Genomic DNA, 21,559 nt, shown 5'->3' on the forward strand with positions numbered 1-21,559 from the left:
TGTGGCCTCGATGGGCTTAGGAAAGAAGGCCAGGAGGACAATGTTCTGGTTGATGAAGAAGGCAGAGTAACCTTGAGTTTGAACTGCGGGTCATAATGGTCCATGACCTTGTCCCTGTGGAAGGTCAGGTAGGGCTCATCAATTTGCAGCACCAATAGCTCACTGGTGTGGTGGGCAGACATGATGGCCACCAGGAACATCATCTTCCATGATAGGAGTCATAGGTCCATCGTCACCATAGGTTCAAATGGCCTTTTGGTGAGGGACTGAAGGACCACCGAGAGGCTCCATGATGGTCTGCAAGGGTGGGCTGGTGGGCAATGTTTTGTAGCCCATGTAGGTACCTGTGAGCCAGGGTGTGTATGAAAACCAAGGACCCTTGAATTGGGGTGTGGAAATGTGAGATAGCCACCAGGTGCACCTGCAGTGGGGATGGGACGAAATCTGCACTAAAGCAGGTTTGTAGGTAGGTGAGACAAGCTCTAAGGATGTCTTGGAAGGTTCAGGCCCCATCAACCTGGTGACGGTCATGAAGGCTCACCATCTGACCAGGTAGGCCTCGCAAGTGGAGGGCCTAAGGGCAGCCTGCAGGATGGAGGAGATGGCTGGTGGGAGTGACAGGTAGGGGTCCATCACCTGTTGATTCTCCAGGCAGTCAGGCTGAGACTCCTGACATTGGGGTGAAGCACATGACCGCTGTCCTGCAAGAGCATGTTGTGGTGGAGCACTAGATGAAGGAAGGTCCTGAAGTACAGGAGGAGTGGGAGCGCAGTTGCTTGGGCCATTATGGGATTATGAGGACACAGTTCATCCTGTCCCTCTGGATTTTGGAGACCACCTTGGTGAGCAGGGGAAAAGGAAGGTACAGAACAGGGCCCCCTCCCATTTCAGGAGGAATGCGTCCCCAAGGGAGCCAGTCCCTCATCGTGCCTTGGAGCAGAAGACATAGCATTTGGAGTTTTGGGGCTTGGAAAACAGGTCCATCTTGGGCGTGCCCCACCTGTCGCACAGGTCCCAGGGGACTGTGCTGTTGAGCTCCAACTGGTGTGCTGCCGAGGCGGCTCAGCTCAGGGTGTCAGCCAGGGTGTTGAACTGGCCTACCACTTGGGTGGCCATGATGGAGACCTCCCTCACTACACACAGATGGTGAATGTCAGGGCAGTGATGGGGAGGATCGTGTGCTGCCCTGCTTGTTCGGGTAGTACATTACAGTGGTGTTGTTCATCATGATTGTACATGGTGGCCTCTCAGGGTGTCCTGAAAGGAGACCAGGGCTTTGTGCATGGCTAACATCTCCAGGAGGCTGATGTGCAGCTGTGCCTGGTGGCAGTCCCATAGGCCCGGTGCACCACAGTGTGTGCCACAGCTTGTGTTTGAGGTATCTGTAGTGACAGTCACTGTGGGTTCGGGCAGGGTGCAGTGAACCCCAGTTGTGAGGTTGTGCATGGTGGGCCTGACTGGTGGTGGGGGTGACAGCATGGGGGTGTGGGGATCCTCGTCTGCAGACCCAGAGCGGGAGGGATCTCATGGGGAGGTGGGCAAAGCACACTGCAGGCACCGTGGTGGCCATGAGGCCCGGGAGCCCCTGGATGGTGTGTGCTGCTGAGTGGGTCACAGTCCTGCTGGACAGGGCCAGTGCCCTGAGGCTCTCTGCTCTCAGCTGTGGGAGAAACACTTCGGGGGCTGCAGAGTCCAGGTGAGCCCCTGCGAGCAGGATGGACGGGGGGGAGAGGGCAGGCTCGTTGTGACTGATCAGGAGCCCCAGATCCAACAGGAGGGTGCAAGTGGTGTGCACGGCATGCAGCAGGTCAGTCTTCAGGCATGAGGGCAGCAGTGGGCATCAGAGAAGTTGGGTGGTCTGCGGCAGGTGCGCTCAGCGTCAGTGCGTGGCTGGCATGGGGTGAGACTGGCAGGATCCCAGTGGTGGCTATCATCACAGCATAAGCACTGCAGCATCGGAGTCATCCACTGCCCTGTGGTGGACTCTTCAGTGGGAGATGAGAGTGGCAGGCAAGCCGGCTGAGTGGCTGGAGAGATCCAGCAGTTTTTCCAGGCAGGTGGAAGCTGGGGACAATGTGGAATTGCTGCCCTAGTCGAGAAGGGTTGAGCGGGGTGAGTCCCGGTGTCCCCTGGCTGGAGAGCAAAGTGGGTGGGCTCACGTGGTGGAATAAGGGCATGCTGCCTAGAGGTTGTGGATGTTAGCAGCACACAAGGGAAGAGTATCTAGTCCGGGGGCAGGTGCAGGGGCCTGGTGTTTCAATCCTGGGAATGATGGGGTACTGGTCAGAAGGATTCTGGGGTCCAGTGTAGGTGGGTGGCTGCCAGAGCTGGGGAGCTGGTTGCCGACAAAGTGGGCGGGCGAGGGGTCATGCGGCGCCTTTTCTTATGAGGGGCAGCAGTCTTGACCCCAGCTGGTCCCTCTTTGTTTGAGCCAGTGGGCATTTTTCCAGGCCTCTTCCCTGGCCTCGTGCTCTTGCCGCCCACAGACGTGGAGGGCCCCTCCGCATACAGCTTGGATGAGTGGGCCATGCAGAGGGGCCAATTTCAGGTGGTCAGGCAGCTGCTGGCATGTCTGTTTTTTGAAGGCCTGGCAGCGCAGTTAAGTCTTGACAGCATGTCCCCTGCCAAGGCAGAGTAGGCAGAAAGAGCGGCTGTCTGCTGAGGGCAGGCAGGCTGAATGCGAGGTGCAGCTGCAGAAGGCCAGGTCGGAGGCCACTGAGGGAAAAAAGGAAACTAGCAATCTGGGGGGAAAGAAGTGGAGAAATGGATCTTTCTTTCTTATTTTAAGGAAAACTGGAGGAAAAGGCAAACAAAAATAAAGGAATGAAAACAAAGGTAGTACTTTCAAGTGCGCCGGGGGGGGGGGGTCCTCCAGGCGATGTAAGGTCAAAAGGAAACTGAGGGGCTAGACAGGATCCCCCGGCCCCCCTTTATAACTGGGAACCAGAAGGGGCAGAGGGCTACCACCCTCTCTGTGACACTAAGCTGTAGAAGTTTCTTTGTAATATAAAACTTGAACTGGCATGAAAGCCCACATGTATAATGCACAGAGACCACAAAGAACTACAATTCTCATGTGCCCCATAGTCAGGGACTATGGGAACTGGAATTCAGTTACACTGGAAGAGCTGTTGGTTTCCCAACGCAGATTTAAACTATGTTTGTGGGATTCTGGAAGCCATAACTATTTATTAGTATTGAGGTACCTTAAGTTCCACTTCATTTAAAAGCTGTTTACCACTGTTGTCAATGAATATTGATACCTACTATGTGGCCCAGCTGAGAGAACAGTTCACAGTGAGGCGCTGTAAGGTGTATGTTGTGAGATCAAGAACAGGGCTCTGGCTCACACATCACTCTTGAAGTTGGGAGAAAGCACTGAGCCAATGTATCATTTATGTTAGTATTTTTACTTACTTCAAAAAATGGAAGTCTTGCCCAAATGAAAAAAAGGGACCACAAGCTTGCATAAGGAAAATAGAAGCAATCAGAGAAGCAAGGAAACAGTTTGAAGAGCATACCACTAAGAATATCAATGCCAATAATAAAGAATTCTTTAAATGTATCAAGATAATGAAAGTAGCTAAAGAACCAGTTGGACAATAATGGAATTAAAGGAGCCCTAAGAGCGGATGAGGAGAGAAGAGATTGCAGAGAAGCTGAATGTATTTCTTTTATCAGTCTTCACAGCAGAGGATGCAGGGCAGAGGTGCCTGTTCCTGAGCTTCTGCAGTGAAGGGAGTCTGAGGAATCAAGGCAGATAGCAGACACAAAAGATGAAAATCTCGACCTTATTGACAAATTGAGAGTCAGCAAATCTGGATGGTATTCATCCTAGAGTTTTCAAAGAACTCAAAACATGAAATTGCAGACCTTCTTACCAAAGTTTTTAATATGTCCTTAAAATCAGCCCCTGTGCCAGAAGATTGGAGAATGGCCAATGTAGCAACAATTCTATAAGTGGGATCCAGGAGGGATATGGGAAGTTATAGGTCAGTTAGTTTAACATCTGTTCTAGGTAAACTGCTGGGAAGCATTATTAAAGATAGAATCAATAAGCAAATAGAGGGACAAGCCATGTTGAAAAAAAATCAGGATGGCTTCCACAAGGGGAAGTCTTATCTCACTAACCTATTGGAATTCGTTGAAAGTATCAATAGGCGAACAGACAGGGATGATCCAGTAGACATTGTTTACTTGGCTTTCCAAAGGGTTTTTGATGAACTCCCTCACCAAAAGTTCCTAAATTGTCACGGAATTAAAAAAAAGAGGGGTCCTCTTATGGATCACTAACTGGTTAACAAAAAGAAGGCAGAGGGTTGGAATAAATAGCAATTTCTTCCAGTGGAGAGATGCAACCAGTGGAGTCCCACAGGATTCTGTATTAGACCCAATGCTTTCCAACCTTTTCATACATCATCTGGAATTAGAAGTAAGTAGTGAAGTGGCCAAGTATGCAGATGACACCAAACTATTTAGAATAATTAAAACCAAAAGGGATTGTGAGGCACTCCAAAGGGATGTCTCCAAGATGAGGAAATTGGCATCAAAATAGCAAATGCAGTTCAGTATAAGCAAATGTAAGGTAATGCATGTTGGTGCAAAGTGTTTCCCACCTTCAAGTATATGCTGATCTAGCTAGCGGTATATGCTGAACTGAGCTAGCATAGCAGTGACCAAGCACGGCATGTGTGATACACAGAGACCACAAAGAAGAATGGACAGAAATTAAAGCAGTCCATTTGTAGAAAGTATGTTCCTTCCCCTCAAAAAATCTGTCTTCCTTCTGCTAAGGGAACTGCAATTCTTACCTTATCGTAGTACCCAGAGTGCCACATTTATTGTAAGTGAAAGGAGCTACTACACAACCAACTACTATTCGGTGTGTAACTGAAAAACAAACATACCGATGTGATTACTTCAAGATCTTTCAAGTAAGTTCGTTCTGTGGTAGAAACTTCTTTAGCAATGAAGTATGCTTTGTCAGTTGGAAACCTCTGAAAATGACAAGAAAGAGAAACCTGTGTTGATATTTAGTCAATGGGCAAACTTTCACTTTACTATTAAGAGCTAGTGCTTGCAAAGTTCTAGAGAATTTTAAAAAACCTTGTCTAATATTGATGAATCAGTAGTTACTTCATCTCCTCAGTCTTTGCTGGGGTTGTGGGCATGTGAAAGGTGAACTGTTTGCAGAAGCCCTGTTGGCCCATGCCAGCCAGGGTGGGAGAAGTGACTGTGATGGACTTCTCTGAGTGACAGTTCTTTTAAAAACTATTTCCTGCCAAAAGCCAGTCTTTTCCTGCATCTTACAAGCAGATCAAGATCTTATAAGCTTCTAACCTTAAACAAGGCCAGCTGAGCTGCCTCTGTGATACAAATGATAACAAGTAAATCTAGAAAACAGCTATTAGGGAAATGGGTACCAAACTGAATCCTGTTTGCTGGCAAGTTAGACCTCTACATCCAGGGAGCTTTATATATGGTGCTTTCATAATATGAATCTACATGTTTGGTCAGAACAGTGCAGTCCAACAAGAGTGGTAGCACAAGGTCCTGTTGAGTGTGCAGTTCAGCATCAAACAATCAGAGGAAGAATCCTCCTATGTGCCTGCCCACCCCTTAATATCTGTGTTGGAGGTCTTTCTTTGGGAGCCCTCCTTGAAGGAGATTAGGAAAATGGCTACCTGGAGAAGGGCCTTCTCTGCAGTGGTGCCCCAGCAGTGAAATATGGTCCCCAGAGAGGTACACCTGGCCCCAACACCAATTAACCTTTCTTAATTTCCCAAATATTTTAAGGATCAATTGCTATTTTAATTGGCATTTTATAGAGAATGTGATGATGTGCTTTTTTATTTTCATTTGATTTTGTATGACCCATCCTGTGACTTTTTGTAATAGGATGGGACAGAAAAGCATTAAATATATAAATAAATACCTGCTATCAAGTTCAGCCCAGCTCCGAGGAAAGCAGCAGTGCCACAGACAAAAGATCTGAGGCAGATACAGCATCCGCTGCTTGTGGATCATTGTTCACAGTGACAAAAGCTTGACAGGCAGCAGCAGCAGCACATTCTAATTCAGCTCTCATCCCCACAACCCGATGCTTTAAAGTAAAGCAAAAGCAACACTCTGTGCACAAAGTAGCACAGACCATCATCACCATGCCGCCCTTGGCCTAACTTCCAAAGCTCTATAGAAGGGATCATCTCAGGAATGTCCCTCCCTTAGCATAGCCCTAGGTGGAGGCAAGAACAGGGGTGGGAATGAGAAAGGGAGTGGTGGAGAAAGGAAGTGAGACCCAGAAAAGACTTTTAGGGACAGAAAATGGAGTGACCACCCACTATTGGTTTTCTTCCCATCCAGGCTAACTTGCATCCACCAAAACAGAACACACTCCAATGGAGCAAAGCTCAGGGAGCCAAGGTTCCGTTTGGATGCCAGGAAGCACTTCCTGACAGTCAGGACCCCGAGGGTGTGGAATGGGCTTCCACGAGAGGTCGTTGAGGGGTGCGGGTGTTCAAGGATAGGCTGGATGTCCACATGGTGGGCATGTCATGAGCGGAGCCGGCTGGTGCCAGAGGTCAGACTAAATGGCCCGGGAGACCCCTTCTGACTCGCTCTGTTTTCTATGTTTCTATGTTTTCTATGTTTCTAAACTTACTCCCAAAGGGATGCAGCCTGCAACATCAAAAAAGGTTCTTCTGTCCAAATGTAATGAAAGGGCCGTATGTGTCCGATCTATCATGGTAGGCATGTCATGAGTGGAGCTGGCTGGGGATCAGACTAGATGGCCCAGGAGGCCCCTTCTGAATCACTCTGTTTCTATATGGAGTTCCTAGTAACCCATGGGGGTTCAACTGAGTGTAGCAGAAGAAAAATAATCACTAGAGTTCAAATCCTAGATAATCTATGCATTATCATAACCAGTACCTTTTTCCTGACCTCTTCTTCATCATCAGTTCGAACACCAGTTTGTTCATTCAGCACAGGACTGACCAATGGAGAAGCTTGCCTGTTATCGGGACTCAAGTTAGGAGATAAGGTTGTATTTGCCATGCCTGGTCCACCTTGGGAATTGATTGAGAGTTCTGAAAGATGAGGGCTGCCAGCAAGAGAACCTGCTGAAGGAACAACAAAGTGAAATTCAGAAATATTACTCTTGCCATATATGAAAGTTACCTGCCAAGATGTTCATCCTATTCAACTGGACATGGCTCCATCAAGTTCAATGGAGCCATGACCACTTAAAAGGGTTAAGACAATTTGTTTTGAGACAATTTCTCTGAAAACCTATTTTGAATAAACATTTATGTGCATAAAGAACTAGACTGAATAAGATCCACACTGCATATGGCAATGGGGAAAAAGCTGTCTGCTTGTTTCATCAGTGGCTGCCTTTCTCACAATTGATGGATTGAGTCAAGACAGCTTTAGACAATATTGCATAACAGCTATGGTGAATGTATGAGGTCTTACTCAACAAATACTTCGTGGTAGACACAGGACAGTTCAGATATCACAACAAACTATGGTCTTTCCTTTCTCCCTTTTCCCTCTTCCAGGCACAACAGAAAGGATTGATGCTTCTGCTTCTTGCAATTTTGAATAAACCAGTGTTTCCTACTATGTGTGAATATTCTAACCACAAATTAGGCTCAAACTGCCCTTTGAGATCCTGGTTGGGTAATTAGCTGTGGTTAGTAGCAACCAAACTTTTGTGTATTTGGAGTTAATGGAAAACTCATGACCAGAAGCTTTAAGCTCCCTCCTTTCTGGTACAAAAGAGGGAAGAGGAAGAAGGTGCACAAGAGCTCCAGGCTCACAACTATATAACACTAAATCATGGTTTAAGACTGCATCTATACTGGACCACAAGATGCTGCAGTCAGTTCAAAATAGTAACTTTAGTAAATGGATTCAAAAAGGTGCAACATTTCCATCGGTTAATATTAATGCCCAATATACAGTCCTCAAAGGAACAGAGACTGTGTCCCTGTTTGGACTTTACTCCACTCCCACCCCAACACTGCTATGCATTGAAAGCCAGGCAAACAGTCACAAGACTTTCGCCTTTCCTCGTGGCCCTACTTCCCCACATCTGCTTTCCTTTTTTTGGCAGTGCTGGATCTCCCTCACCACCTGATCTATCCCTGGAAAAGATGGGGAAGGTTTCAGTTGGTTAAGAAAATCTCATATTCAGATAATATGGATTATTTCACTTTCTATGCATTGTGAGAAAGGTAGGGAAGAACCACTTGCTTACCCTGCTTAAAGTTGTGTGGGAGGGAGGAATAATGTCCAAAGAGGACTTCTGCCAAAACGGTTAATTTTTAATACATAATAAGTGTCAAAGCAAAAAGAATTACCATATTATTACTGAGCTGGTTTTTTTTCACCCTCCTACAAACTTAAACTCCAGAATTGCAACTCATTAAGACAGTTTTCCCAGGGTGCTAAAGAAAGACATTAGAAAGAACAGAGTCTAAGGGAGCTATGTAGAAGCCACATCTAGAACGAAGGGAAGAAACTACTTAGGCCTTCTGGCTACATACAACAGAAGTAAGTACAGTGTACCTTGTTGAGTACCTCCATGCTCCTCTGATTGTTTGGGGTGCAAATGCTAGCATTACATCCACATAAAATGAGTTATTTTAAAAGCATGTAATAGGACAACTTCAAACATTCACAATTATCAAGGCTCGTTCAATTCATAAAACAAGTGTACAACAGCCACCAAGTACTTCGTGTGAAATACAGTGATGAGAATTGCTTTCAACTCTGTCCCCCTTTCCTAGAAGATAGTTACTGACACTGAAAAAGCAGAACATAAAAACCTACAGCTGTGTTTTTGTAATGAAAACTGCAATTAAGTCTATGTGCTCTATATATTTCCAGCTATATATATTTTTACCCTGTGCTTTTTCTTATGTTCCAAAATGATTAATTCTGAAGAATGCATTTTCTGCCAGTGAATTCAACTAACAATATCCAGAGTTAAAATGCACTGGGCATGCCTGCCTGCAGTGCTACTTGCTTAAAATGGAAGGTTCTTTTCTTGCAAACACGTTTATAAGTTTCATCAGCAAATGATCTTGGAAACACAAGTGAAATGTGGCATACTACTGAACATCTACACAAAGAGTGTGAGTTATATTTATTTTTCAGTAAGACCTTATATGTATCAATCTAAGTTACCTCAGTGGGATTCATATTTACCCCATTATCTTTATCAGCACCAAACTCAATTTTATATTCTCACCAAGCTATTCAATACTGCACCTTATGATTATGTAAAGAAAACAAGTTATTTGCCTGAAAGGGGGAGGGGGTGTCCCTTAACGAAATATATTTGCCCACAATCCCATGCTAAATAGATACTCAGGAAAATCTGAGAGAAAAGTCAAAGCTTGTTACACAAATGTCAGTTTTATTGACACTAGTTACACAACTGTATACAATGATTTCATAATAAAGTTAATGCAATTATAAGAAAAAAAGAATGGGAAAGACCCTTAGACTTGAAATTATACTTTCTAAGTCTGATACTAGTAAACTATGTTTACAAAAGACCTATAGGAATTATGTTATAACCTAAAAATATGAAGTAAAAATACAGAAATTCTGGCACTGTGCTTGTCCCATGACAGAACAGAAGATGAGTCTTTGTGTGAATAATGCCTACTTAGTCATAAGGATTTCAACCAAAGTCTATAATTTTTACAAGCAGGCCAGAGTTAATCAAAGGAAGTGGCAGATATAAGTGGCCAGTACCATTTTTATTTATCTAAACCACAGTCATCAACTGCTGCTGAGAATTTGCCATGAGTCAGGAATGGCTTCATTCAGAAGCCTGGTTTCAGAGGCTTGTAAAGCCTCACATAATCACCTGCACTCATGGGAGCCTGACACTTTACAGACGTAGTTGAAGTTAAATTAAGGATAGGTATATATTAGCTATCTGAATCCAATCTCTACTGATTTTTTTTTTGGGGGGGGAGGGGGGAATCATAGCAAGCCAAATCAGAAGATTCAATTTTCTTGAATGTATTTAATTAAGGGTACCCAGTGAACAGCACATGTATCCAAACTGTGTTTCCAGAGGCTCAATATATTTATCACTTGTAAACATATCAGGAATAGGGAGAATAAGCAAATATAAAACTCAGATAAAGTTAACATATTGATGAACGCAATCAGAACTTAAAGGACTCTTGAAGTTCAAAGGCTAGACACTAAAATGTATAAAAGAGTTCAACTTATTTCGCTATCTTGATTCAACTTAAAATTAGCACTGCTTGTCTTTTAAGCACTGCTATATTTTTGTACTTTGTGTGTTAAGCCAATGCAACTGCTCTGTCACAAGGCCCTTTCCATATTTAGTTCCACATGTACCATGTGCTATATTCAAAAAAAGCCCTGCAACTAGGAGACGTGAGAGGAAGACCCTATGCTTAACAGGAACAGCCAGGCGTTGCTCCAACTTTGACAACTCCTACCTAGTGGTGAATGCTTTTAGAAAGCACAGTATTACCATATATCATATTGGATAATTTGATGTTTACAACTTCTTTTTCCTTTTTTTTGGGTAGGGAAATACACCATACAATGGGCATTATTTTCATACAATACAATAATCTCCCTGTAGAAAACAAATAACATTTCAAATGGCTCCAAGAACAATAGCTAAATTTTCAGATTTGGCATTCAAATAATTTAAATGCAAGATTTTCCTTGTAAGCAAGGAATTAAGGTTCCTTGCCAAGGAGTTAATGTTCCCTGGAACATCTCTTCCCCAAGCTTCATTTCCCCACATAAGCAAGATCTTATGGGATCCTCAGTTTTATATTGATTAACATTTAAATCCAAGTTCAGATGGCTAACCAACAGGTCTTCATCTAGAGAAGAAGAATCCCATTATTTTTAAGCCTACATTATGGACTTAATATGTGATTTCCAGGTGGATAAAGCACTCCTAAGGATTTGGAGATTATTAAAAAAAAGTTTCAAATAAGGTTAATATTTCCCTTAGGCTTGTATAACTCAGCAATTTGCATGATTCCAGTTGAACAAGGTTACCTTAAACATTCCTAGATTGTGCTTACTTTGGATCTTATACATGTTTAAATACAAGTTATTTCAAATTTTACATGGTATATAATAGAATCTGAAAGGGAAATGCTTCCAAATCAAATCACTGCACTGCATATTTCTAACACTTTTAAGCAGAGTGCAAAGAGTAATTTTAGCTATCAGTCATGCATATAATTTGGCTGTAGAACCTGAAAATCAAGCTCTGTTTTTTTTCATCCCATACACCATATCAATAAAATTGGATTTTCTTCCATCAAAATCTGATATGTCAGTCCTGGGATGGCAGAAAAGCTTCCTATGGTTATCTTGGCTTCAGCATAATTATTTTTAATTCAAGAACATTTAATGTTGAAAATAGATAACATATTCGAATACAAATGGAGAGCAGTTACATTCAGTAAGAATGTGCTAAGAGTAATGCAGCGCTAATGCAGCAAAACCAGCACTAAAAATAGAGATGTAGTGAATAAAAGGTACCCCTGGTGGTTGTAACTAATCAAAAAGTTATGATCATAGTCTCTTAATGAATCTCAATGTAGTTGGATCAGAATAAATTCCAAGTGTTTATTTCACAGAGAACCTTTCCCAGTTAATGAAATAGAATTCTGAAGGAATTATAATAGAAGAGAGAGGATTTATGGCTGGCGTGTGTGCCCCCACCCAAATTCCTTTCTTGGTCTCCTGCAAAGGCAGGCTTCAGGAAATGGATACATGTGTGTCCAGGGCAGATATGCATTCTGCCCCTGGATCAGGAGGACATGTATCTCTCCATGGAGAATCCTTCCTGAGACCCAGAAGCTGTGGGAGAAAGGAAAGCCCAAGTCACTCCTGCTTCCTTTTCACCACTTCCAAGTAAAATGTAGTGCCATGATTATTCTTGGGCAAGTATGCTGGGCAATATGCTACTAAAAGTAAGATGGAGTAAATTATTTCTAAGTGAGCATCCTCAAGTGTAATAAGAATTCATGATAAAAACAATAATTCAATTCCAGCAAAGGTAAGGGATAAAGACGACCTTGCCCTCAGATAAAGAAGAGGAAGGGAGACAAAGGTTGCTTGGATTCTTAAGCCTTGCAAAGGATACATGTGGTAGAAACAAGAGTGTGTGAACTTGCAGCTATGGTGATCTTACCAATGAACATGTTCCCCTGTACCTGAATCAAGCATTTCAGCCAGCAGTTGGATAACACAATTAAGCAAGGGAGAATTATACAGCAAGAGACCAGTTAGAAAGGACAAAAGCCTTCAGTACATGTAATCAAACAAAAAGAAAAACAAAATTAATGCCATGCATACATAGGTAAATGGATAACTTTGACTTGACATGCTTACAAACAATGAGCAAATTCGGCATTAGATTTTAGTAATCCTTCCAGTTAGTGGCAAGTGCAAAACTGGACAGTAACTGCAGCAGTACTTTTGAGGGGGAGAAAAGAGAGGATACTACAAATACTGTAACAACAGGATAAGGGTGGGAATATTAAAACCATGGGATGCTGGTCTTTCCTATCACAAATGTTCTTCTTTCCATCACTGGAGTATTGGGTGAGGGGGGAGGAGTGAGGAACAGTTCCCCAATACACATCTTCATATAAAAACTTTATTCTAAATCAAATGCATATTGATTTAATGCTAAATATGATTGCCTCCACATCCCAGCCTAAGGTCTTACTACAGCTACTGTCCATTTTGGCTTAATATTTCCCCAAGATAGCAATGATCCTGCTTAAAGACAATTTTATAAATGATTCAATTGTTCACAGAGTTCCCTTCACTGGAAAGTGAAGGGCAGAGAATTTCCACATCATCAGTGTGACTCAAATGATTCTTACTCTGCAATAAGCAACTGTGAAAAAGGAATTGTAGATGAACACAGGATTACAGTAAAAGGAAATCTTTCAATTTCCAGCTAGGATATTTCTCCCACACTAGTAAGCAAATATAGGGATGGCGTGGCAAACAATGCAAGGAATAGAAGATATACCATGCTTTAAGTATAAAGACACAATTGTGAGGGGAAAAGGCCTTTTCTTCCCATAGAGGTACATGCTAACAAAACAGTGCATACAGTGAAGTAAAAAAATTCTTTATAATATTGCTAAACAAATGACAAGAATGAGAATGACAATCCCAGCAATTTTGAATGGGTTCCTTTCTAATTTTTGGATGCTAAAACATCTATTAAAATGTGTGTGGGGGTTTTACACCAGAAGAAATATAGCTTGGTATTGGTAGGTGGTTTAATTCAGTATCAGAACAGCATCAGCCATACACACAAACAAATGGGAGGGGGCAAAGAAAATAAATTGTGAAATGTTTCCTGAAGAAGCAAGAGTTCTGGCATAGAGATCTGCTTCAAGCCTTACTCTTTCTTTCCAAGCCAAGCGTTAATATTTAAATTAGAAATTCTGCCTAAAATGCCATTTATGAATGGTAGCATCAGTATTTTGGGACAGGGGCTACAGCAGTAAGATGCCATAAAAATCTGCTGCCTGATCTCCATGTAAGAGTAACACTGCCCCTCCTATGTACTATTCTACATATATTTTCAACATTGATTTTATTTTCAACTTGTGAGAAAAAGTAACGCATTGAAGCTACTTTAACTGATACAAGGTACAAATGATTTTTCTATAAAGCATATGAGGCAATATACCACCCACCCCTTTCTCATTAGTGAAGTAAGAGGTAATTGAGAGGGGGTGGGGTTATACCAGCTTACTTTGTAAAATCAAGAAAATAGGTTATCAGAAATACCCTTAGCCTTTGCAGGGATTTTGTTTTGATATACAGAACAGAGGATTAATGTTGAATTCAGTTTAAAATGCTGCTATTGGAGGAAAACAAACCTTTTCCAAAGAACTGAGACTTAAAATACCTTGATCTACACATATTATTGCACTGATTTCTAAGGGGAACCTTAAAAGGAAATGCCTTTTAAAAATAAGGCAATGAACAGCTATCCATACACATGAATACAAAATGTGTACCTTTCTCTGGGATATACAGGCATCATTCCTTGCCATACAAGGTCTAGCAAAAGGAGGATAAGACATACTGTCCAGCCATCTGCTACTTCCATAAAATAATTGAAATAGACTTTGGTTTTGAAACTTTCCTACTATCAAATTTTCCTACTGTTTCCTACTAGTACTTCCTTTGTAGAAAACTAGTGTGGTGTGGTGGCCAGAGTGTCGGAAAACTGGGTTCTAGTTCCTGCTCAACCATGAAGCTCATTGGATGACTCTGGGCCACTCACTCTCAGCCTTACCCACTTCACCAGGCTATTACTGTGAGGATAAAATGGGGTGGATAAGGACTATCAAAGTTTATTGCAACAGGAAACAAGGAGGGATATACACGCAATACAACACAGTGTAATGGTAAATTTGCATTTGTGCATAGCCTGTGTCAGAGGACTGAATACAGACAAGGAGAATTATAATTGTCAATATGTTGCCATTTTCATATTTAAAAGTCAAAAGGACCTGGTGTACTATTTGTACTTTGGTGGACACAATGCATAATTTCATGTGGGTTGATGTTTCATGTGATGGCATATTTAGGTAAATGTGGGCATGATGAGAAGGCAGGTGCTTCATCCATAAACAAGTACACAGATCTGCTACATGGGTCACTTCCTTAACTTGCTATTCCCAAGAGTGATTATATACTGTGATTGTGTCATTCTTCATACACTATATGGTGACAGTCGGTTTACCTGTAACTGTGGGGATATTTTAGTAGCCATCTGTGCACTCGCACACAGGGGTTATATGCTGTGCAGAAAAGTCATTTCAAATATTTTAGACCTGGCCTGAGATTTAGGCAGGAGCCCACCCACCTCCCACGTTCCAGAAAAATTTAGAAGCCAAGGAACTGAAGCAAGGCAAGGCTGGATTGTTTGAGTTCACAGATGACAACTGAAAAGAGTCCCGGTTGCAAATAAGCAACCTGTCCATCTCTATGGTTTCTATGACACACACGTACTGGTGACTGAAAAGCAAGAAACGTACCAGAGGAAGAGGTCATGCCAGAAACAAAGACTGGAGCTCCTTGCCAAAAGCCATGCTGTTATGAGCTCCGATATGCAAGCACTAGTGCTTTTGATGGTGGTTGGAGGGCTGAGCCCAGTTGGCTGCTCTACACAATGGCAGAAGCAAAATCCCTCTGAAGAAAGTGGCAGAGGATGCGATGGCACCAGAGGGGCCAGTAAGTGTGCCAGCTGACAGGCAAGAAGCATGGCTGGAACCACCCCCTTGACAAGGCACTGAGATAACCCTGGGTGGCCTTTCTTGGGTCACAAGTGGTAGATGAAATGGTAAACCAATAAGCAGAATTCCTAAAATACATATTTTATTATTAATATTCCATGATATGTTATGGAAGGAATTTGAAAATGCCCTTCTGACAGCTAGGGAATGAGGATTGACCTCCATCAGGGATGAATGCTGAAGAACAAAAGTTGTGGTATCCTGAATTAGGTGGAGCTATGAGTAAACCTTTGGAAGAAAGGTCCGGTCTTGGTGCAGCATTACTCTGTCTCTATAAAAAACTAGGAGAGGTTGATCATCCCTCAGAGTACATAGTTTTCTTACTCAATATGCTTAAGTAACCATAATGAGAATGCTACTTCCATTGTGATGAACCTAAGAGCAGTGCAAAGAATTTGGATGTTCATTGAGCCAGTACCACTGACAGAGTTCTGCCCAGGACTGGCAAGCAGGTTGGCATACAGAGGTCAGAAAAGTCTTTTAAAGAACCGTTTAACAAGAATATGTGAGAAAATAATCTTCACCACTAACCTCATTAGGTGATATGGTGATTTAAAGGGGCTGTCCTTTGATGCTAGACTCTGGGAGTTTGAATGTGTTGATGTAGGGTTCTTCCCAGTAGGGTTCTTCCCAGATCTTCTCTGATCTCAAATGGACCACAGTGCACTCTCCAGCCATGAGGGAAAGTGTCCATGGTGACTGATGAGGGAATCCGGAACTCGAGCTTTTTTGAAAATAGTCTTAGGCTTCCCTGGATTCACTGTCTGATACCAAAAGCCAGGTTGCTTACCTGTAACTGTTCTTCAAGTGGTCATCTGTGCATTCACACCTATAGGCTTCCCACAGAGCACAAGGCCTCAATTGGATAAATTTTCCAAACCTCGGCGCCATGGAGGGGGAGGGAGCCCACCCCACTCCCTTGTGCAGGTAGCACTGGGGAGAGGGGCTCCCGCCCAGTCCCTCAGTTGCCTGAAGACCACGCTGTACCGGGCATGCGAGGGATCCGAGGAACCTGTGAAGGATACAGTGGTGACCGTGCTCTGCCCCAGCCCATGCAATAGCCAGCAGGGTAGAGGGCAGGTTGTGTGAATGCACAGATAAGCACTCAAAGAACTTTGGCGGGAGCCTCTGGTGGGGTTCAGAATCCCGCCTCTTGTTGGCAGGTGGCACTCTGGGGCACATGGAAGGGGCAGCAGCTGGGGGCTGCAGGAGTTCCCTGCAATCTCCTTTGCACTGAATTCTGCCCATGCGTTTGGCGGTGGTGCGTGCTTTATGGAGGGAGTCCATATTCCCATCTGTATGTGCATTAAAGAGGACTTCGCCATCGAAGGGCAGGTCCTCGATGTGGGCCCGGATTTTGTGGGGCAGGGGGGCGAAACACAGCCAGGCGTGGCAGCGGATGGCTACTGCCCCCATCATGGCCTTGCTGGCACAGTCGGCATGCTGCTGAGCTGCCTTAAGCTGGAACCTCGAAAGGCCCTCCGCCTCAGAGTGAATGAGGTGAACTGCGTCCTGGAGGTGACCAGGGAGCTGATCTACCATGACACCCATCTTCTCCCACAAGAAGAACTGGTATCTGGCCATGGTGGCCCCACAGTTGGAGACCCTGAAGCCCAGGGAGGTGGCCGCGTAGATTTTCTTGGCCATGGCATCTAAGAAGCGCCCTTCCCTATCAGGGTGTGTACTGATCCCTCTGGGGTGCCCTGCATAGACTCCACTATGAGAGTTGGGCTTGGGGTGCTGGAGGAGCAGAGGAAAGGCCATGATGGTCGCCCTATAAGCAGACTCAGCACTGCGTGAGGTGGCCAGGGGCCCTGCAGGGGCTTTGCAGGACTGCTGTGCCGTGCGAAGTAGTGTAGGCAGGGCGGGGATGGACACAGGGGTGGTATCCCAAGGCCAGGGCATCGTAGCACGGGTCGGCCTCAGGATCGGGGGGTTGGGAGGTTTCAAAACCAAGGTCCTCAGTCATGCAGAGAACCTTCAGCAGGAGAGAAAGAAAAGTCCTGTTCTAAACCCTGGCCATCTGGAGAGTGGATGGAGGCCGCAGGGGAGGGGGAATGTCCCGAGTCCGGGGATCGGCTCTGACCTGAGTCCCGAGAAGGCGGACACTGGCATCGGCTGCTTCTGCTTTGATGATTTCAGCTAAGGCAGGTGAGCGTTTGTGTGGAGCAGCAGCAGGGCTGTGGGAGTGGCAACGCTGATGAGCTGGCCTGGTGTAGGCCTTGCTAGGCGGGCAACGTCGGCGGGTGAGGGTCTGGTCCCTGGGGGTGGCGGCGCAGCTCGGCTCCCTGTGGGAAGAGGCGTGGTGGCAAAGGTCCACAGTGTGGTGGTCCCTGCCACAGGCTCCTGGGACAGCTCCTCGGGGTCCCATGTGGTGCCAGCGCGATCTTGCTGGCTTCCCCGCGCTCACTCATGCACTCTGTGCTCGGGCAGGGAGGCAGGCGTGTGGCAGCGGTGCTGGTGGCACTCATCGTGAGCGGAGTCGTTGGAGGAAGAGGTAGGGCTCTGGTGCAGCATTCGCAGTGCAGCCAATGTCTGGGGGCCATGAACCTAGTGCAGGTGCAGGGAGTGCAGTCCTCCGATAAGGTGGAGTTGAAGTCAGCTGGGCATGGTCTCCTTGCACACGGGTTGATGGAGGAATGCTGGAGCGCGAGAAGACCTCGCAGTGCAATGATGAGGACCCCCCTGATTTTGAAGGGGGGCGATGTGTTGGCCGGCCTCGAGGTGAGGTGGTGTCGCCTGTGGGTGTCGTCAGCAGCTGGCGGTCCCCCGAGGGCCTGGATGGTGGCCTCTGCTGCTGGTATGGCAGATGGGCTGCATGCTGGCGGGATCTTGGGCCCAGGCAGGCTTCTGGCTGCTGCGGTAGCATCCGAGTAGTCCAGGACCGGGACTGTGGGGGTTGCGTTCAGCAGGACCCCAGAGTCCAGGGACTGCGGCCGGTCCATGGCCGCCTCAGTTGCTGGGGAGAGTGGGATCTTTCGCAGAGCAGCGCTTCTTCCTCCTCATGGGGACCACGGTGGTGAGGGGCCCTCACTGGGAAGGCCACCCGTTTTCTAGCCCTACGGAGCTTGGATGTGCCTTCGGCAGGGGGGTTGTTGCCCTCAGAGGGGTTGACAGGGCAGGCCCTATGGAAGGGCCCTCTGCCTGCTGGAGGCGAGTTGCCCTCTGCCGGCGAGTTTGCTTCTTAAAGGCCTGCCAGTGAGGGCAAGTCTCCTAGGCAGAGGACGCACTTGGAGGGCCCGTTGTTGGTGGCCATTCAGGCTGCGCAGGAGGTGCAGTGGCGAGAGGAAGAGTTGGCCATATGGCTCAAATGGGAGCGCACGTGGCAGAGGGTAAGAGAGAGACCAGAGAGGTTTCACTAGGGAAGGGGAGACAGAGGCAGTGGGCTTCTCTCTCTAGATGAGAAAAGGATGAGCAGGGAGAAAATGCTTTTTTTTTTTTTTTAAATAGCGAAGAGGAAGAGAAAAAGGGAAAATGGCAAACCAGGTGAGTTTTATGAGCGGAGGTCCAATCCAAAGCAACTTAAAGCACGGTCGAAAAGGAACTGAGTGTCTGGGTGGGAACCTCACTCTATGCTACCTGTGCAGGGGGCGAGGCGGGCTCCCACCCACTCCATGGCCCCAAACTTTGGAAATCTAATCCGATCAAGGCCTTGTGCTCTGCGGCAAGCCCATTGGCGTGATTGCACAGAGACCACGAAGAAGAACTCGGGCACTAGATAAAGGTCGGGGAGTGACAGTCCCATGGAGGATGCAGTTTCTCTAAAATTGGTCCTGATGATTGTATGAGTACTTGAGGTGCCATCTGTACCAAGAGTAGATGATTTGGAGATATCAGCTTGTATTGTTTGAGCTGTTTTCCAGAGCCTGAGGCTAATGGAATAATTGTTTCAAGAACTGGTCTGCTTGATCTGTCAGGATCCAACTAACAATACTGAAAAGCCAGTTCTGAGCTGTTGGTCTGAGAGCACAGCTGAAGCTTTCAGTATTGCTGGGACTGGTTACTCTGAAGTGCTTTTCCATTACGTGGTGTGCTAGAAGAAGCTGAAAAAGGGCCAGAGCAGGTTTCTTGCAAATGAAAACGAAAACAGTATGCAGAGGCCAGTTCAGTGTGGCCATATCTTTCTACAACAGGGCATGGAGGCATGTCATTCTGTTCCCACTGATCTGGTTTGTAAAGGCCTCATGATGGATAAAGGAGCCCACCTTGTACGTCTCCCAAAAGCTAATAAGGTAGTTGCAGTATCCTTCTGCTACGGCAGGTACAATCTTTGAAGAAGACCTTGGAGGTCATGCTCTCCAAAGAGTGAAGTAAAAGAAAGGAATCTCAGAGAATGCAGGAAAGTGAATGAGAAAGGGAATGAGTAAAGATCTCTGTTCAGTGTCCAAGGAAGTGACAGTAGGAGCTTTAGGCATATGTACGTTTTGCTACAAGGAGAAAAAACATTACAAATACTGCTAGATACTGAAGTGGACCAAAAGGATCTTACAGGCAACTGGGATCACACCTGGAGGTGTGTTGGGCTCCCACCTAAAATTCTGGTTAGCTCTAGAATGTTTCAAATGATGGTTCAGTTGTCCTGAACATAATCCTTATCTTTGAATCACAGAAACCTCAGAGAACAGTTTGTTTCTGAGAATATAATTACTCAATAAAATGCATAAAGTGGTGCTTACCTGTAATCTAGATCCTAGACCCTAACTACCATGTCAGATATCCAAGAAAAAGAATAGATCATAGGAGAGTTGAAAAGGGCCATGAAGGCCATTGGGTCCAAACCCCCACCAAATAAAACTATGAACTGCACTGACTGGAGTAGAGGGTTTAAAAGGCCTTGATGACAGAATGTGTGAAGGGGAAAATAGTATGTGTGCACATATGCTGGAAAACTTACAGTTTAATGGAAAATGTGCATAAAAACTTGAACACAGTGCATGGAGATGGGGACTGTGTGCCCATTCTGATCGATCATAGGGAGGACACTGCATGTTGCCTGGTCAGCATGCATAACTTCTAAATGATGTTCTGATAATCTATTTCACATATGTATTCAATGCAGACCCAAGCAGAAAATATGCATAGAAACTGGAAATTATACAAAATACCCTATTTATTCTGTTAGGCTCTGCACGTCCCACACAATATTTGCACTCTATGCACATAGGCTAGGTAATTGATAAAAATTCATTTATGCTGATTTTTGTATATTCTCTTTAATGTTTGGTGAAAGTGTACTAGGGCTGGTGCTTATGCACATTCTCCATTCAGCTCATTTTAACCACAACGTATACGTGTCACAGATTAGTGACCCCTTCTACCTCATTATAAAATTAAGCTGCTTTTTCTAAGAAGAAAATTACTATATAATCTACTTGAGAGTGCTTAGAAAAACACTGAAGTAACTAGCACTTATATGAATCATAAAAAGGCTAATACTTTACTCTGCAACATTATTTATACTATGTCACCATCACCATAAACCAGCAAATGCACCTATTAAGGACAAACTATATACATTCTATCTATCCTTTCTGAAGTGGGTTTCTGTTCATCTACTCTTTAAATTAAACATTCATAAGTTAAAGGCAATGATTTAACAAACTAATTTAAACGCAAAAAACAAATCACCTGCTTCTCAACACAAAATGAAACAAAACATGCAGTTTATTCTTTAAGCCCATGCTGCTAACCTCAGAGCCACAGATCTGATTACTTAGTATCCTGTCTGCTATCTAAACAATGCTTTACATTTATACCAGCATGGAAACATGCATTAGCACAATAGATATTAGTGGGGGTGGGGTGGGGTGGGTGGGGTGGGGTGGAGACCAGATTAAATCTGGGCAGGTTGACTCTTCCACTGTCTATGTAAATCTCCCAGAGGGGTGGGGAACATGAAGCAAATGCCTTTCAGAAACTGCAACACTAATCCCTTTGGGTTTTCTTATAAACCTGAAAATCCCAACTCCTGTGAAAGAGAAAGCTGGTTTTTAGCCCTCATAGTTACAGGGATATGCTTGCTTATGCAATAGTAAACATTTCTGATGCAGTCTTTAGTGCAAATAACTTGCCCATCCTTAGTCCATCCTGTTCCAAGAATATAAGAAATACTTAGCAGCTCTAGGCAATACTGATTAAGTATGTTTCAAATATCTACACCCTTGGATTTACCACATCACATCTCTCGATTCAAA

The 21,559-nt window shown here is 44.7% G+C and overlaps 1 protein-coding gene across 9 annotated transcripts in view; it reads right to left on the minus strand.

Annotated features, from left to right (window-relative positions):
• Positions 1–21,559, minus strand: part of FARP1 (FERM, ARH/RhoGEF and pleckstrin domain protein 1) — a 227,148-nt gene that overhangs the window by 41,390 nt on the left and 164,199 nt on the right. For 8 of the 9 annotated variants that reach the window (XR_006414629.1, XM_044429479.1, XM_044429478.1 and 5 more), the window contains exons 14-15: positions 6,931–7,121; positions 4,908–4,997 (exon numbers count right to left, since the gene is read on the minus strand). Coding sequence is in view for 8 of the 9 variants with exons in the window: in XM_044429479.1 (XP_044285414.1) it covers positions 4,908–4,997; positions 6,931–7,121 (281 nt within the window). In the remaining variant the exon portion in view is untranslated. The remainder of the gene's footprint in view (positions 1–4,907; positions 4,998–6,930; positions 7,122–21,559) is intronic. The other variant, XM_044429477.1, reaches the window with a different exon arrangement.

This window comes from Varanus komodoensis, unplaced genomic scaffold (assembly GCF_004798865.1).
Source record: "Varanus komodoensis strain SLA01 unplaced genomic scaffold, ASM479886v1 scaffold2, whole genome shotgun sequence".
In the NCBI taxonomy this organism is placed as follows: domain Eukaryota; kingdom Metazoa; phylum Chordata; class Lepidosauria; order Squamata; family Varanidae; genus Varanus; species Varanus komodoensis.